Source organism: Gossypium hirsutum, chromosome D02 (genome assembly GCF_007990345.1).
Source record: "Gossypium hirsutum isolate 1008001.06 chromosome D02, Gossypium_hirsutum_v2.1, whole genome shotgun sequence".
In the NCBI taxonomy this organism is placed as follows: domain Eukaryota; kingdom Viridiplantae; phylum Streptophyta; class Magnoliopsida; order Malvales; family Malvaceae; genus Gossypium; species Gossypium hirsutum.
Genome location: NC_053438.1, coordinates 70,351,461 through 70,370,692, shown reverse-complemented (window position 1 = coordinate 70,370,692; position 19,232 = coordinate 70,351,461). Strand labels below are relative to the sequence as shown.

The window sequence follows — 19,232 nt, the reverse complement described above, 5'->3', positions numbered from 1 at the left end:
TGGAATTTTAGAATTGGAAAAGTAAAAAAAGTAAAATTGATTAATTTTTAAGGATTCAGGATGACAATTTCTATTCACAAGTAAAAGAGTCTGCATTTGCTTTTGCAAATAAATTTCCTGCTTTTCTATTAATGATGTCGTAAGTTGCCGGATTTGATCCTCTTCCTGGTCTGCAAGAAGTTTTGCCTTCACTGCTGCTGCTGAGAGTGCTGTTTATCAGTGGATAGGCAATTGGGTGAAGCTGATGTCATCTTTTCTTGAGGAAGAGAAATTTCAGCATTTTGGTCAGCATGGTTGCTGGATGAAGTTTTCTGATCCCAAACTGGGGTGGACTTGTCCTCCTTGAGGCTTCTGTTTTCTGAATTTTCAACATTCTGAGCATCCTGATTACCGGCATCATTGACAACACTGCCAAACTCTAACTCACATCAGATATAAGAGCCACAAAGTGGTTCAATACTTCCGGATAATGCTTTCAGTGAAAGTTAATAAAACCCCAGTAGTCCAAGAACTCCAGTACTTCCTGCCTTGCATCCAAGTCGCCAACTTCAATATCTGGCACTCAATTTGTACACTCGGATTTGCATGAAATTTCTTCATAATCCTATTACGTTTTTCATAGCGAAGGATGCTCAATTTATGCATACAAAGATATATGTACGTTTTTCATAGTGTACAAATCCGAGTGTTAACGTGGAAGAAGCTTTCCAATGCATAGCGAAGGATGCTCTAAAGAGTGGGGCAGAGGAACATATTTAAGTTAAAAACCATAAAGTAGTTCTGCAAACATAACATTCAGCACTTTCGAATTGGAAACCTTTCAGCTGTTCCAAACAAAGATTATCCCCTGTTTCCTCTGCACCTTTCAGCTGCTTTTAAAAGTTTCATCACTATCTTATTACTCAAATTGGAAGCCTTGAAAGGCTTGTTATTGAATGTAAATCAAATATGGAGGACTGACCAGAATAGGGATTCTTTTCTTGATAGACATTATAACAGTAGTTACTTAGGCATAGAAAAGAGATATATACCTAAATATATGGAAAAATATATAATATATTCCTAAATATAATATCCCATAATAATATACAGCTAAAACACCAGCACCATGGAAAGCACCTAAACATTACTGATATGTTACTCTGCCAATTTATGATTACGTATGTAATGCATCTTTTTCATGTTTTGAATATCCAAGCAAATACATAAAACCCATCATAATGAAGCTTCAAATTCCACACAAGTCATAAAGGAAAAAACTGAACACAGCTAAAAAAAATCATCAAGTAGGAGATTATAGTTTTGGAAACATATTAATGTAATATCTTCAATAACATTGCTTTTATGTCACTGATCAAAAGAGACATAAAAGAGAGTATAATATTTCATCCTATGATTTGAACTAGCCCGTATAATGCTAGAGGAGTCAGTAGTATTTGATTCGCCTCATTCCATTCAGATTCAAAAATTTTCTTACTCTTGAGCTTCATAAAACATTGAAGCATGAGTAGACTGTCCGACCCGGCTTGATGACTTGATCCGACAATACGAGTTACTTTTAATGTTTGAGCTATTTTCTCTAAACCACCCAGCAACCCTAATAGTTTGAATGTGTGTTTGAGGTCGAAAACATTGTAGCCAAAGAAATAAGCCAATTGATGCACGAATGAGTGAAGATCCAAAGGCAATGGACTTTGAGTAAGCATCTTTAGCATGAATCCAAAGTCATAAGCACCGTGAAAAGTAATCCAAGTAATACCATTCAGACCATAACAATTGAAAACCAAACCGTAATCCCAAAGCTTCTTTGCAAAATCTCTAGAATCAATCCCCTTCTCTTTATTCTTCTCAAAATCTATTCCTTGACGTTTGAGCAGCTCGATCGAAGTGCTAGCATAGTGGTCTCGATTGATATTGAAATCTTTAAAATTAAATTCCCAAACATAACAAAAGGGAGAATCAAAATCCGGCAAATTACCTTGAGCATCCGAAAGACTCAAGCCGAGCTGAATAATTTGAAGCGCATCAACATTCGACTTCATATAATGATAATTAATAACGGGATTCTCTTCAAAAACCACTTGCTTACTTGGTTTAAAAATCGTCCCCGGAAATTCAGTATCCATAAATACATAAGGATACCTCAAAATTGCTACCTTAATCAACCAGAGTTCATTGTCCAAATCTTCAGCAAACACTCGTCTCACAACGATTGACTTATTGCTAGAAATCGACATCGTTGCTTTGTTTTTGTTGCCGTAATCTCACTCTGTTTTGTGTCTGCGCAATATCGTAATCTCTGTCTCTGTTTTGTCGGTAGAGTGCCGACTTTTAAGAACTGCTTTCTAATCTTGTTAGTTCAACATGGAAGTACACGTAAGATGATATATAAGCCCACCATTACTTGTACAACAAGAAATAGGTTACTTGAGGAGTCATATTATAATCTGTCTATTTACTTTAGTAGATAAGTTTTGATTAATGGTTTTATATTTTATTACGTTGGTAATAAACTAATTTATTAATATAATATTTTATTTTATGTAATATATATATATAAAAAAAAGTGTCTCAAGTAAATTGGAAGACTTTGTAATATATAAATTTAAGCTTCTATTTTTATTTATATTAAAAAATAAATAGTAATAATAAAATAAAATAAAATAAAAAAGGAAATAAATAATAATAAAAGAAAAGAAAAAGAAAGGGTCACGTTAAGATTTCACTTCTTTCACTTTGAGGTAAATTACTGATCTAGTCCCTGAAGTAAAATAGTCAGTCAAACATGAATTTCTTCTCTCTTTTTTTTTTAAATAGTTTTTAGTAGTCAAATAATTTAATAAAGTTCAGTGACCAAAATGTAAATTTACATAAACATAAGTGATCAATTTTATAGTTTACCCTTTTTTAATAGTTAAAAACAAATTAATTAATTATTAAAAATGGTAATAGTTGAAAATAATAATTTAATTTAACAAAATTTGGAAATATATTTCTATTTTTTTTAAAAATTATAAATTTAGTAATTGTTTTAGTTTCATTTTAATATTATTCGTTTTCTTAGTATTATTATGGTTTCATTTTAAAAATTATTTTTTATTAAAAAATCCCCACGCGAATCCTAGGGATTATATTGATATATTTCGTAAGAGAATTATTATTACTATTATATAAAAACCATTTTAAATTTAATAAAAATCCAATTAAAACTGCATATAATAAAGATATTTATCTACTAAATAACAAACCTGTTGAGCCCTTCTAGTGTACTACTTCTATAATTTATCTTACTCTTATTATAATGAATATTTCATTTTATCTTGTGGATAATTACAATATCATTATCAGATTGTCATATTAAAATGCATAATCAAAAAATTAATAAATAGTTTTTTAGAAAAAATTAATACATAAATTTTAAACACATTAAAGATAAATGATTCTTATTATATTTTTTTAATAAGTGACTTCTTGTGATTTATTTACGACTATATCTTTGCATTAAATATAAATTTTTTATTAGGAAATAAAGAAAATCTAAATATATGAATGAGAAACACTATTTAACTTTAAAAAAAATTTATTTTTCTTTTAATTTTAAATTAGTTAAATCTAATTATTTGGATTATTCAATTTTTCAAGTTTGAATTGATTGCAAATAATAAATTGATGTAAAAACTCATTAGATCTTCGCAATTTTTGAAATTGGCAAATTGATCCTTTTATAAAATCTACAAAATTTCAAAACTATCTTCAAAATTTCAAAAATATTTATAGAAGTCTCAAAATTTTATAAAAGATATTTAATTTTAAAAAATAAAAAATGATAAATAATAAATTTAAAGCCTTAAATACACAAAATTACCAAATCAAATTTATTATACTAAGTTATCTTATTTTGCTTTGAAAGAGTTCATAAATATATAATTCCAAATTTATGTTAAACTCGAAAAAAGTTATTCAACTCGATTTAAACTCTTCAACTCAATTAAGATCAAACACTCTGCCCCTAGAGCCAAGCATTTCACCTAAAAGATCAAGTTCATGAAAACAGGGAGCTTTTTAAAAGTTTCTAGAGAACAGCAGAGATGAAAGGAGGTCCAATCCAAAGATTTACAATCATTTATAACATTAAAATATCATAACATTAATAGATTACATGGGTTACATCAGCCACACTTGCACCTTAAGACAACCAAAGAGTTCTGTAACCAAGGCTACATGAATGTTTAATTTTTGCACTAAATTCAGCAAGAGTACCCAAACTACCTATTATCCTTACAAAATTCCAGACACAGTAAAAAAAATTGCAGGTTAGATGACTTAAACGTTTTTAACTCGAGTAGGGACGAAGGGAGAACAATAACCATCTGCTCCTTCCTCCCAAGACAATGAGATTCCAGCTCCATTTGGTCGGTTGGAGATAGTCAATGCTCTTGATGCTGGCGCTGTAACTATCACAGGGAAACATCTTAAGTTCTTAAAAGTTCCTGAAACGAATGGCAACACTTAAGCGAAAGAGGTACTCACCTGGCAAAACCTCATGATTGGTGACCGTCATATAAGAATGGATGACAAATTCTATTCACAAGTAAAAGAGACTACTTTGTTCTGACTGAAGAAAGGTTGTCTTGGCTAGCACGCCGGATTGAACTTCCTGCAACTGTTGTAGATACAAATGGGTTGGATGAGGTAGGAGCCATAGGCCCCATAGGTCTTGACATTGGTGGTCTTGCGGCAGTTGTTCTCATCGGAGGCCTTGCGACTGAATTTGCATAGTTGGTTGCAATTCTATTTGCGGTATTTGCTGGTGGCATTGCTCTAGAGGAGGAAGCTGGTAGGCCCAGTCGAGCTGCAATAATTTGAGTTCGTTCATGGTAAAGCTTTTGCCTTGATCTGTCTAATTGCTCTTTTACCCTCATCATGAGACCCTCCATTTCATTGAAGAAACCTAATTTGGCTTCCATCTTAGAAAACTGCATTGAATTAAAGCCTCAAAGAACTCAAATTTTTGCTCCAGCTGTGTAAATCTTAAAAGGAGTCTGCATTTGCTTTTGCAACTAAATTACCTGCTTTTCTATTAATGATGTTGTAAGTTGCCGGATTTGATCCTCTTCCTGGTCTGCAAGAAGTTTGGCCTTCACTGCAGCTGCTGAGAGTGCTGTTACGGCAGCACGCTTTACTTTGTCAATGCTACTATCATCTTTTGTTTCTGTAGAGGTATGGCTCTCACTTTTACCTTCTTTAATCACATCTGCCAAGAATAATAAGAAAAATGAGAAGATAAAAAGTACCCGTTTTTCCAAAATGCAGTTTTTATAATAAACTTTTTATGTTTTAGTAGACACCATAAAGACATTGCTCTGTATCAAAATTCAAATTTCCAAGCTGCTATGCTTAACCTTATGGGACCAATTATTGCATCTAGCCCTCCATGTATATTTTCAATCTGACTCGCGAAATATTTATATGTATTCCCACAAAATATTACTTAAAATTTCAGTACAATCAGCTTCTGAACAAAAAGTTCAAGGGAAAAAGGAGAGAAACCTGTGATTGTTCCATTTTCATTTACTGAATTAGATGTGACTGGTTGCTGAGGTTCACTCCTTTCTGATGGCTGTGAATCAGACACCATTTCTATATCATTTGATGCCTTTGTAGGCTGAGAAATCTCTCCACCAGAACTTGATTTAACTGGTTGTTGCTCATTCTTTGCTCCAGATGGAGAGCCAGAAACCGTCTCTACATTTTTCAATGCCTCTGTTGGTTCAGATAGCTCTGCCACTGGCTCTGATGCAGCTGCATCAGAAGGCTCATTCTTTTCTAATGGAACAGACTCGGACATTTCTACTTCCTTCACAACCTCTGTTCGTTGAGAAGACTCTTGTGCTGAGGTTTCCTTCCCACCAGTCTCCTCCGCAGAACTTGGTGGAACCTGGGATGCCAAGTTATCTGATCCCCTCATTACACCTGGTTCATGATCTTTTGATTGATTAGCCTTTTTAGCTTCCTTACTGGTTGCAGAAGTACCTGGCTCTTTCTTATCAGTGGATAGGCAATTAGGTGAAGCTGATGTCACCTTTTCTTCAGGAAGAGAAGTTTCAGCATTTTGGTCTGCATGGTTGCTCGATGAACTTTTCTGATCCAAAACTGGGGTGGACTTGTCCTCCTTGAGGCTTTTGTTTTCTGAATTTTCGACATTCTGAGCATCCTGATTACCGGCATCATTGACAACACTGCCAAACTCTAACTCACATCAGATATAAGAGCCACAAAGTGGCAAGGAAATATAAGCTTGAGAAAAGGTTTACATACCTCTCAGAACCAGTTTGTTCCTTCTTGTCATCTGGTGGATCTTCCAAAAGAAAGCAGTTCCTTGCAGCCAGTTGAATGTTGGGAGAACTACCAGATAATGCTTTCAGTGAAGTCTGTGCTGAAGCAGCACCAATTTTGGGCCCAGCAAGGCGTGCAAAGAATCCTGCCTGCAGAGGAAGTAAAATTAGTTGTAACATATCAAAACAAATCGATAGATGAAAATAATGAAAAGTGGAATATGTCAAGAGAAAAGCTGCAAAGTCTACTTGAAGCAAAACATCTAGACTGAAGCAATGAAGATTGGTCATCATTAAGTATAGCATGAGCATAAGATAAAGGACTTTGTATGGCATAACAATCATTCACAAAGAAGTGGATTCAGAAAAAGACCTTGAAAAAGCTACTGCAATGGAGCAGAAAAAGCAAAATGCAGCATTTTGTGGTTCTGTCCTTCATTTATGACCAAGCATGGAAAATATGAATGTAAATCCAAGGACGCTTGGCACCAATTTCATTAAAATATATATATAAACAGACACATAAATAGAATCAAAAGACTAACATCTTTGGGGGTTAAGAAATCAGTACAAAGTGTTTAAGTAGGACCACATCAAGTCATGTCCTCAATCTTTTCCAATCAGCTTATTTAGCACATTGAAATAAAGCCATGTACATGCCTTCTGATTTGAATCAAACTTGATAAAGCCATTAAAAATTATTCAAACACAAATACATGATTCCCTGATATGCAACTCACCAATGCCATGACGGGGTTTCCCACATCAGCAAATGAGAGTGTACTCTCAGATGTTAAATTATAACCAACAGCTTCGAATGCCTCCCTTAGAGCCATAATTGCACAATTTTCTTTGGTGTCTTGTCCATCTTTTGCTTCATCCATTTCTTCTGGCTTTGATGTTTCTGGAGCACATTTTATGTCGGTTCCTGTTTCAGGTTTTGACATTTCCTCACTCTCTCTCTTTTCTTTCTCATCTTCAGGTTTTGAAGCATCCATGGGTGTAGTCTGGGTCTGGTCCTCTTGAGGAACCTGATCTTCCTGAGAAGTAGTCTTAGTCTCTGTTGCTTCAGAGACATCTTTAGGGACAGATGTTTCATCAGTCACTACAGCAGGTGCAGATGTTTCTTTGGAATTAGTGTCTATATTATCATCAGAATTAAAGAATACATCCTCAATTGGCATTTGAAGAAAGTGCAGTATGCATTGAGCTTTGGTTTTTGTCGCAACATGCTCTGCAATCTCATTCCAGTTTTCTTTATAAAGTTCTAGTGCCTCGAGAAGAAGGAGAGTTTCCTGATCTGTCCACTTCCCGCCGCTAAGGCCAGAGGCCTCACCAGGCTCCATGAGAATAAAATCAGAAGAAGACATGCCAGAGCCAAACTTCCGGTTGTTAAAGCAATCAGTACATAAGTCAAAATCTGCCTGTCAAATACAAACATAGTTAGCATCATAAAGAAATGTAAGAATAAGTCAATAAATAAACATAAACCAATTTACTAAATTAGTTACGTTTGCCATTGTGATCATCCAATTCATACAAAGCTTCAAAGCTCATTACATTATTGTTGCAAGTAGAGCATCAAACATAGAACAAATAGTACAGATGGTGCAAAAGATTCATGTTGATTTCTTACATGCTGAAAACCTATTTCTACAACAGTCGGATGAGAAGCAGAAAGGCTTGTGGATTTTTCGTTACCGTTTGGCCTAAACAGAAGATGCATAAATTGGTAGAATTCCCTCTTGCTCTCTTAGGAACATAAAACTGAATATAACATGCATATGTAGATACAAAATACATATATCAATTCCACCCAGGCATGATTTAATAACAACATAGGGAGAACCTGAACAGACATAATTGGTGCAGTTATTCTCTTGCATAGTGCACTAAATATTTTAAGGTTAAGACTTATTAGTCAAGTCACTATTCACGAACCTGCTTCTGGCAATGGTAGCGCTTCCGAGAGCAATCAGCTGAACAAGAGTTGCAATGGTAATCAACAGATGGTCCCTCAAGTCTCAACAAATCATCAAGAACTGCAGACTCTGGAAGAAACCCAGATGGCATAGATGGAGTTGAAAGGTTAGCTTTGGGAACAACTGATGGGCGCGATTCAATCACCTCAAAATGAAACAAATTTTCAAGCAAAGAATCCTTTTTCGCTATCCCGTCACAATCACCATCAGCACTGACCACGGCAGAATCACCTGGAGGGAATGGATGAAAGTTAATCAAACCCCAGTAGTCCAAGAACTCCAGTACTTCCTGCCTTGCATCCAAGTCGCCAACTTCAATATCTGGCAGATCTTTAGACTCAATTTGTACACTCGGATTTGCATGAAATTTCTTCATAATGCTATTACGTATCTCCAAGTACACATCAGGGGTACGCACTGGGGATTTCCCATTAAAGAATGAAGGTAATATACATTCCTCCACATGGTGAGCTTTTTTCCATGAAAACCATCCTGTGAGTACAAAAAAGGATGAAGACCAAAATTGACAACAATATCAAACACCAAAGAGTCTAATATTTCATTTTCTTCAATATTTACAACATCAAATTAAGAGGCTTCCATGAAAGCCAATTTATTCAGAGCCCTGGTCTGCACTCTGTTAATGAAAAACGTGAGCACAAGAAACTGTCCCGAATACTTATTATCATTTCCTTGTGAGAAAACCATAATATTAAAGAATTTAAAAAAGAATTAACATTTTCACATTTCATCCATTTCAAATCTTTCTGTTTACCGATCAAATGTATGAATAGCAACCATTCAAACCGCATTGACATTTAAGACTACAGTTGAATGAAAGCACTCTCAAGCAAATAAACATAATAAAATCCTTATTATATAAGGACATTATCGCAGCATTCATAATATCATATAAGTCCAAACAAATAAAGAAAGAAAACTCTCTATTTAAGCACTCAATAAAACTTAAGAACTCACTATTTTTTTCCCTGTTTCCATTTAATTAAGATTCAAGTCAAACTGAATTTAACTTCTAAATCAACAGGAAAAAAGTTCAATCTAATTTCACCAATTCACTAGCTCCCCAAAGAAGAAATTCAGCTCACTTAAGTTCTAAAAGTAAATCTTCGATTTCCCTCCCCTTTCGTACCCATTTTTTCCCAGCAAACAAACAAAGAAAAAGAAAATTCACCGCAATGATTAGGAACCACGTGCGCATTACTGTCACGAGACCTAACAGCTTCAAACTCAGCTTCAATCTTAGCTTCCAAAGCCTCCAACTCTTCACTTGCCTTATTCAATTCCTCCAAATCTTCAGCCTTCACACTCTCTTTAACCAAAATCCTCTCCTCAAGCTTCGCGCCACCGAATCCCGAGCCCAAACCCAAGGCTAGGTTTCCACTAGGCGCTCCTTGGCGAGCCCTAGTTAAAGGACCGTTATGGTTGATCGAAGAGTGGGAGATCAAGTTAGATGACTTCTCCCGTGTAGCCCGTTTCGACGGCGTCGATGATGAGCTGGACCCGGAAAGAGAATTAGCTTTCCTCTTTTGTGCTCCAGCTCGACGGCGAGTTGTTGCCGGCTCCAGCTCGGCTGAGCTCGGTCCAGCCGGTGAGTTCTCCGCGTCCCGGCGTTTCTCCTCCATCACCACGGGTCAGGAGATTAGTTTTCTAGAAGGCAAAAAAAAATGGACTTTGAGTCGGTTCAGTGTGAAATTTGTTGCTGTGATTTTGCTATTGCCAGTTTAAGGTAATTGCTTCTTCCACGACTAACAACAGATAATTATCTGGTGTAGTAGCGGTTCAGCACTAGCCATAAGATCGCTAACTAAACTTGTAATCGATGCCGTTGAATGATTCGTCTGCCTTGAATGGTTGATGATAAGGGTGTTCGAATTTCGGTTAAAATTGAATTAATTTGATTAAACGATCGAATTTAGTTAATTGGTCGGTTAATCGAATTGATTTGATCGGAGTCAGTTAATAATTTTTTAGAAGTACGGTTAATGGTTAATTCGATTCAAAACTGGTCAGTTAACTAAATTAACCGAACTTAATAAATAATATTATAATATATAACTATTCGGTCAGTTCGGTTAATTCTTTGGAAGTATAAATTAATTGGTCGTTTAATTCAATTAATTTTTTATATGTTTTATACTTATTTTAACAAAAAAACATATAAATTTTGATTAACACCGAATTAACCGAAAAAGTTTGGTCGAATTTTTTTTTTAAAAAATTTAGTTCGATTAACGATTAAGGATTTAAAGGGTCAGCTAATAGTAGTTCGGACCTAATTGAAGATGTTGAAATTATGAACTTTTTTGTTTTAAGCAGAATATATTAAAATGACTTGAATAACGCATCTGATTCCACCCTCCCTCAAAGTTAAATTCAGCTATTAGTCTATGTACTTCATGAAAATTGCGGATTTAACCCTTATGCTTTAATTTGATCAATTTTAGTCTCCATACTTTTCTAATTTTGAAAGTTCTGACTCAAACAGTAGCAGTTAAATTTATCTGGTTAAATTTAATTACTAATCCTGTACTACGCATATAGTTGTAAATTTAGTTCATATTCTCCAGTTGGATCATACTAAGTCCCTATACTTTTTAAATTTTAAAATTTCAATATTGACGCAAATGATACTCATTCATTATCAGGATTTTTAGTGAGTAATATGGGGAAATAACAAGCTAACATGATATTACACATGTGATGATATGTTTACAAAGACTAAAAATGACTATATTAAAGTACATAGACTAAATCCATAACGTTTACATATTATAGAGATTAATAGCATAATTTAACCTTTTTTAAATTTTTTTATTGTTTAATTATATTGATCTTCCACTAAATTCAAAATAAGCTGCATCCAACTATTACACGGGGGATAAATTTTTCTTTTTCAAAATTCATTTTTCAAACATAATATTTTTATTCAAATTCTTCAAATTTTTGAAGCTTGAACAAGTAAAGTGAATAATTTTATAAACCAACATAAACTATCAATATAAATAAAAAAGGGTTATCGAGCCAACTAGTTATATTCGATCATAGTTAGTTTTTGATAGATGTGTTCATGAGTTGAACAAGTCAAGTCGAGTTTAAGTATCTTATTCGATCGATCCAATTTTGAGTTAAGATTAAGCTTATAGTTTTTAACTTCAACCCAGTTCAACCACTTATTATTTAAAAATAATAAAAATAAAAAATATTTTTATTAATATTTATATATTTTAAATTAAATTCAAATAAAAATATTTTTTTTTTTATTTTTTAGGGTAAACTACCTCCAGGTCACTAAATTATTAGTAATATGTTTAAGTCACTCAACTTCAAAAATTTACAAAATGAACTATTTGAAAGTTTCTATTTAAGTTACGTAACTGTTCAAAAGTTTTTATATAAGTTACTAGGATGATAAGTTTTTTTTTTTAAGTTCGGTTAGTAGGCTTAAAGTGATGACTTGACGATCGATACGATTTAAAGAAACATATCTTACATCGAAGTCCATCTGACCGTAAGTGTTAGAGATAAGAAAAGAAAGTTATTTGGATTTTGATTTAGAAATTCGTGACGTTTAAAACTATTTCATGAAAAAAAATTTAACTTTAGAAGAGAAAGAGAAGAAGAGTTTTTGATTGGCGCAAGTGTTGTGAATGAAGAAGGCCATAAAACATCGAGTTTCACAGCCTAGTGACTTAAATGAAAACTTTCAAAAAGTTCAATGACCATTTTGTAACTTTTTGAAGTCGAGTGACCAAAACGTAAACTTACTAATAGTTTGGTGACCTTGGATGAAATTTACCCTTTCTTCAGTAGAATGGATCATTTAAGTGGACTCGAGAGGACTGAGCTTGAGTTCGGGCCTAAAGATTTTTTTGAATCGGGTCTTCACCTGACCCGGCCGGCCCATGAACTATACCGGACGTCAACTATCTTTTAAAAACGTTGAAAACCGAAGCAACACTGATAAAATAAAATTAAGAAGAACAAAACTCTCTATAATGGAGATATCGTCGATTCTTAGTACAAACAGGTTTCAGTTTCATCACCATTTTATCATCCATCCATTACCCTCTTCTTTTCCGACAATTCCTTCAATATCCTATCCCACCCAAGAGCCAGCTTCACTAATCTCACCTCTGCACCACCACCAGCAACTCCCTTTAAAGAACCCAACCCCACTCGTCCTCACTCCAAGTCTTACTTAAAAAGACAATCTGCTCTTCTTCAGCTCCAACAATCTTCTAATTTGAGCTCTTCACTTCAAGAACTCGGTGGGATTTTAAAGCCGCAAGATTTGAATGTAGTTTTACGACATTTCGGGAACTTGGGCAAATGGCATCATCTTTCTCAGGTACCCGGATTTTTGTATGCAGTGGGAAGACATGAATTTTGCGTTAAAAGTCTTAAATTGAAATTTTAATTATTGGGAGGACCAAAATGCAAATTTTCCATTTACCAAAGGCCTGCCTGTCCTTGGTTTCACCCCTGTTTGTATGCTATTGCTACGTATCCTTAATGTCAAAGTAGATATTTTGTTTGGATGAACTTGATTCTTTGTTGTTTCGAATAAATTTTTGCTGCTGTTAAAAGGGTCTTAAATTGAAATTTTAATTCTTGGGAGGGCCTAAAATGCAAATTTTCCATTTCCCGAAGGCCTTTCTGTCCCTTGGTTTCACCCTTGTTTGTATGCTATTGCTATGTATCCTTAATGTCAAGTAGATATTTTGTTTGAATGGACTTTGATTCTTTGTTGTTTTGGATAATTTTTTTGCAGCTGTTTGATTGGATGCAACAGCATGGGAAGACCAATGGTTCATCTTATACCACTTATATGAAGTTATGGGGAAAAAACTCAGCCCTGTTAAAGCTTTGGCGATTTACAATGGTATTCCTGATAAACCAACCAAAGTTAATGTGTTTATATGTAATTCTCTTCTTAGTTGTTTGGTTAGGAATGGGAAATTCGACAGTGGTATCAAATTGTTTGATAAGATGAAGCAGGAGGGTCTAACCCAGATTTGGTTACGTATAACACGGTATGTTTCTTAATGCAACTCAGAATATAAGGTAAAAGTACCATGAAGGCCACTACACTAGGAATCAGATTGCATTTTGTCCCCTTCACTAAAAAATGGGCAATTTAGTCCTTGTACGTTAGATCAAAGAGCAAACAACTCCTTTTTGTTAAATTTCACATTTACCTCATTCTGATATACAAGGACCAATTTTTAGCAGTAGAAATGAATGAAATTTTTAATAAAACTGACCAATTTGCTCTTTGATCTAACATATAGAGACTAATTTCCCATTTTTTGAATAGAAGAGGTAAAATGCAATCCAACTTCTAGTACAAAGGCATCCACGGTGCTTTTACCGAGAATATAATGGTTGTTTTCGAATGTGAATCTTTAATTGTTGTTTTTGTTTTTGTCAATACTTAGTTGCTGGCAGGTTGCATAAGAATAAAAAATGGGCATTATAAGGCATTAGAGTTGATGAAGGAGTTGAAATATAATGGTTTGGAAATGGATAATGTGATGTATGGAACACTTTTGGCCGTTTGTGCTTCGAGTGGGCTTAGCGAAGAAGCTCAAAACTACTTCAACCAGATGAGGGATGAAGGCCTTTCACCTAATTTATATCATTACAGTTCTTTACTTAATGCTTACTCTTATGATGGGAATTATCGTAAGTCCGATGAGTTGATGGAGGAATTGAAATCTTCAGGTTAGCACCAAATAAGGTTTGCTTTTTTTCTTTTTTTTTTTATTTGGTTAGATTTCAAAATTGCATTAAGGAATTAGCTAGGTTACTTGCGTGTAATTGAAGTTTCGTTTATTTTGTTTTGTAATTCTTGCAGGTTATACTGACTACTTTGTTAAAGGTGTATGTTCGAGGAGGCTTGTTTGAAAAATCGAGAAAATTATTATCTGAATTGGAAGCTTTAGGTTATGCTGAAGATGAGGTACTTCGATAATTTCCTCTCATTTTGTGCCTGGTCAAATATGAGATGTGAAAAATGATAAAAGTTATGCATTTATTTATATGATTAAGCTTCATTGGCTGCTTTTGTGATTGAAAACCTTGCTTAGTTTTGTAACTAAGTGCTCGTAATATGCACACACTTATGCAGATGCCTTACTGTTTATTGATGGATGGTCTTTCCAAAGCTGGGCGCCTTGATGAAGCAAGATCAGTTTTTGCTGAAATGCATGAAATACGTGTCAAATCCGGTAAGTTTACAAGTACTGAGTGTTCAAGGAACACTGGCAAATGATTTAAGGCACGCTTACCTTGTTATATTGAAGTTTCATCTCCCCTTGTTTAGTAAAAGTACTATGGAGGACCTTGTACTAGGATTCGGATTGCATTTTGCCTCTTTACTCAAAAAATAGGCAAATTAACCGCTATATGTTAGACCAAATAGCAAATTGTTCATTCTATTAAAATTTCATCCATTTCTATTGTTAAAAATTGGTCCATGTATGTTAACATTAGGTACATGTGGCATATCATGTGTCCTTGTCTAGTTATTCTGTCAGTTATGCCAGTTTTTAATAGTAAAATGGATGAAATTTTTAATAGAAAGAACTAATTTGCTCTTCGATCTAACGCACAGGGACTAATTTGCTCATTTTTTGAGTATAGGGAGCAAAATGTAATTTAACTCTTAGTATGGGATTCTCTATGGTACTTTTACCCTTGTTTTGGTTCCAATTCCAAGTATATGAAACTTATTTGTTCCTTCAGATGGATACTCGCATAGCATCATGATCTCAGCTCTGTGTCGAAGCGAGCTTTTTGAAGAGGCAAAGAAGTTGGCTCAAGATTTCGAGGCCAAGTATAACAAGTATGACCTGGTTATGTTAATACGATGCTTTGTGCTTACTGTAGAGCAGGCGATATGGAGAGTGTAATGCAAACAATGAAGAAAATGGATGAACTTGCAATCAGTCCGGATTATAGCACTTTTCATATCCTAATAAAGTATTTCTGTAAGGAGAAACTATATCTTCTTGCTTATAAGATCATGCAGGACATGCACGGTAAAGGATATCATCCGGAGGAGGTACAGGACTTTCAAACTTTTAGATGTTATTATGAATGGTAGCGTGGGTTCCTGAGTTGTTATCATAGTCCAGCATCGGTTCAGCATAACTAACGTAATCCCATGAGTTTTTCTTCACTTTGCGCATCGTATGAAACACTCTTAGGACTTGGTCCATTCTTCCATAGAAATGTTTTGTACTTCCAGTTACGGGACTCCATACTTGGTTGCCTGTCATAATACAAATTACTGGAACAATCTTTTTGTCTATACAATTGTTATCTCCAACTATACTCTCTTTTTTTTCCCGCAAATATGCTGAAGGCAGTTTCTTGTCGTTATGTGAACGTTGTTTGCTCAAGTTTATTCGAGTTGCTGCTTTGGCAGTGGACATGTTACTTAATAACAAGGGTCGCATTAAAAGCTGTCCGGAAAACATACCTAAGTTATTGGTTTTACTTTAATGGGAATTCTACGCTTGGCGTGTAGGCAGCATCTTTTATGGAAATAAGTTAAATCATTATAACCATACAATTCTATTCTATTTGCAGGAACTTTGCTGCTCCTTAATATTTGAACTTGGTAAAATGAAGGCTCATTCTGAAGCATTTTCGGTTTACAATATGTTGAGATATAGCAAAAGAACAATGTGTAAAGCCTTCATGAGAAAATTCTACATATTCTTATAGCTGGAAAACTGTTCAAAGATGCATATGTAGTTGTCAAGTATGTGATAGAACTATCAGTCCCTTCTTTACTATCAATTTTTTTCTCTCAAATTATTGCTCTTATCAGGATAATGCAGAACACATCTCTCAGCTGCTATAAAGAAGTTCGCAAGTGCATTCATGAAGTTCGGTAATATCAACTTGATAAATGATGTCCTGAAGGTTATTCATGGTTCTGGGTACAAGATTGATCAGGTAGGTATTTATGGACTTTAATTAATTTGATTCACGAATTGAAATTACTTTTCTATGACTTGCCATGTCTCTGCTGTTCTGCATTCTGATGCATGGACTGCATCTGCGTTTGATTATCATGAGCTTGGTGAATGTAGGTATACTTAGAGCTGAACAGATCATATTAATGTTATAATCCATCTGCTGGATTAAATATCTCCAGTCCGTGAAAGCTATACCCTGGAGATCCTTAGCATGGATACATCGGTACTGTAGTGGCATTATTTTTAGTTTTTATTGCCATAGAAAAGATGGTCAGTTAAAACATAGGTAATAGTTTCTGATTATGTTACTCGAACTCGGGTGTGTGTTGTATACAGGTATGGATGGTTTTTCTAAGTTTTTTCATGTATTTGAAGGATTTTGGAGGTATATCCTTGTATCGGTGTGTCAAACACCAGTGTCGGACATGGGTACTTCATTAATAATGAAGAGTCCGAGCAACATAGGTTTTTGAACACAATTAGACCCAGTCCTACTTCCATGGAATTGGAGCAATATCTCTTGATTTTGATACAGGTTTGGCTGTGTGTTATAATTCATAATATGATCAAATCATTCGATTTATTCGGTTTTACACAGGGACTGTTTCAGACTGCTGTATCCGTTATATTGCTCAGCCCGAAAAAAGGAATTGCTCCTGCAGTTGCTGCAGTGGATGCCAGGACAAGGATATGCTGTTGATTCAACGACAAGAAACCTGATTCTTAAGAACTCTGAGTTTCTTGGGCGCCAACTCACTGCAGAGATATTATCCAAGCAACATATAATGTCGAAAGGGTCACGGCCTAAACGTTAGATCACGGATGGGTCAGCATTCAATGGAGCAGTTTACATTGAATAGAAGGATTCCAATCAAATAATCTGGTTGCAGGTAATGATAATTCTGATTTTCCGAAATCCAATTCCTTTGTGTTAACGTTTCTTCTTTCTTGTGTTCCAAGTTTTTCATTTTTCCAAAGACATTTCAATATCAAAATATCAATGCTTTTAGGATCTGTTTGTGTTTGTAGGGAAGACCTTTCGTCCATGTAAAAGCATGTTTCAACTCTTTTCTGAGCTTCACTCAACAAACCATTAGATAATACTTGTGAGTGAAGGTGGAAGGATTCACTTCCCTCAGCTGATTTCTGTAATTTTCACCTGGAAATCGATGCTTTGTAAGTAGAAGCTTTGAATGGAAAAACAGAGTTTTTTCGATAGGAGAGAAAGTTTTTGTGTTGGTTTCCGTTCATGCAATCATTTTAAAAGTGATATTAATAATCGACTTATTTTTCACTCGCAAACAAGCTGCTTTATAATATATGTAAGTGCTTCTCTTTATTCTTCAACAATATTCTTCTTTTACAAGCAAGCGTTCTCTTTTTTTTTTTTTTTTTTTCATGAATACGGCTCTTGGACCGATCAAAGCTGAAGTACTGCATGCTGATCGCCTCGAACCACAGCTAAGACCTGCAAAATTTGCAGGAAACTCTTAAAATCTGGGGAGTTCCAACTGGTATTATTATTGCAAGCAAGAATGTGATCATGAAAGAAACCTTACCTCGCTTATGGAAATACTGCGACCGGAATCATTTTTCAGACAAAGCAAGCCGCCCGAGCCATACAATGAACCACCTTCAATCATCTTCTTTATCCGCCAATCTTGGATCCATCAGTTGAGTGACTGAACTGCTTTCTAGAAGCGGCAGTGCCTTCATTTAAGTATAAAGAGAATTATGTCATCCGAATACATAGTCAGACGTTGGTATAACCTCGTGATAGACAAATGTTAGTATCTAACATTCATCTAAATCCGGGTAACATAGCTTATATTTGTTCGATATTTCTAGCTGCCTAAAAATTTCTTGAACATATATTTTCATCAGAAACTCTATAAAGTTTTATGGAGCTCTATATTGAAGTTAGATTGTATTTGTCTATTTATCAAAGAATAACAATTAGTTATTATTTAGATTAAGAGAAGTTGTTTTTTCGTTAAAATTTCATCCAGTTATATTAAAAACTAGGTGGTGATAGAATAACCAAAATGATACAAGACGTTTTGTGTATCTGATGTTGATGTATAGGGTTGATTTTTAATAATAAAGAATAATTTTTAAAAAAGATCAGTTTGTTTTTTTATTTAACGTATTAAGATTAATTTATTAATTTTTAGTGATGGAACAAATCAATCTGATTTTTAGTAAGAGGCATTCATGATATTTTACTGAAACTCCTTATTACAATTGAAAATCGTCACCATAGGAAGCAATTTGAACAAAAATCTTACCCAGTCTATCAAGGACTGACCCTCATTTTCATGTGGAAAGCAACCTGCAACTTTTCCAGAAATAAGCTCCACAAGAAACAATCCATAGTCATGTATATCCACATAAAGTTGCTTGTCTCCTCTAGGTTTGGGCATCTTCATCCACCAAAAACAGTTCAAAATATCACAAATATTTGACATGGGTGACATTTATTTAAAGATTACTTATAGTGGATCTTGTGAAATTTTTTAAATCAACGGTTAAAATAAAAGGAAGAAAAAAACATCAATACATTGTGATCATTCATGTAAATTACATTTAACTAATTTAATTGGTTTTAATACTAAGAGTGAGAGAAACTAATTTCTAGAGAAAAGCAACATATTGGTAAGGATTTGATAAGTTTCAGGTCTTCCGTATAATTTTTAGTTTCTAATGACTTGATCAAACAGTTATAACTCTTATTTTTATCTTTTAACTATTACCGTTGATTTAAAAAAAAAACACCAAAATAACATGTAAAAAAAGAAAAATCTACCAAACCTTAAAAGAAATATTATAAGGTAAAATAAGTTAAAAATTTAACTCCATATGGAGAAAATTGTTTTTTCTTACCAAAACCATATAAATTCCGG

General features: G+C 34.3%; 2 protein-coding genes and 1 pseudogene across 4 annotated transcripts; 1 reads left to right on the top strand and 2 right to left on the bottom strand.

The window, feature by feature from the left end:
* Positions 1 to 188: 188 nt before the first annotated feature.
* On the bottom strand, positions 189 to 2,237 carry LOC107907710 (probable CCR4-associated factor 1 homolog 11). Its single transcript, XM_016835039.2, has 3 exons — positions 1,557 to 2,237; positions 818 to 869; positions 189 to 418 (listed from the first exon to the last, which is right to left on the bottom strand). Exons 1-3 carry the CDS (start codon positions 2,235 to 2,237, stop codon positions 189 to 191), a joined length of 963 nt encoding a protein of 320 aa, XP_016690528.2.
* A 1,852-nt stretch (positions 2,238 to 4,089) lies between these two features.
* Positions 4,090 to 10,097, bottom strand: LOC107908771 (SWI/SNF complex subunit SWI3D). Of its 3 annotated transcripts, none has more exons than XR_001687106.2 (8): positions 9,510 to 10,097; positions 8,277 to 8,809; positions 7,076 to 7,759; positions 6,319 to 6,485; positions 5,551 to 6,239; positions 5,070 to 5,254; positions 4,531 to 4,976; positions 4,090 to 4,454 (listed from the first exon to the last, which is right to left on the bottom strand). XR_001687106.2 is itself a non-coding variant. In XM_016836036.2 (7 exons), the coding sequence occupies exons 1-7, from the start codon at positions 9,958 to 9,960 to the stop codon at positions 4,602 to 4,604; spliced, it is 3,084 nt and encodes a 1,027-aa protein (XP_016691525.1). In that variant the 5' UTR covers positions 9,961 to 10,065; the 3' UTR covers positions 4,090 to 4,601. The 3 variants fall into 3 exon arrangements, 1 of the variants encoding a protein (XP_016691525.1); XR_001687107.2 differs by having other exon boundaries at positions 4,090 to 4,448; positions 9,510 to 10,065; XM_016836036.2 differs by having other exon boundaries at positions 4,090 to 4,976; positions 9,510 to 10,065.
* Positions 10,098 to 11,676: 1,579 nt separating this feature from the next.
* On the top strand, positions 11,677 to 17,183 carry LOC121214591 (pentatricopeptide repeat-containing protein At1g10910, chloroplastic-like; annotated as a pseudogene).
* Positions 17,184 to 19,232: the final 2,049 nt, after the last annotated feature.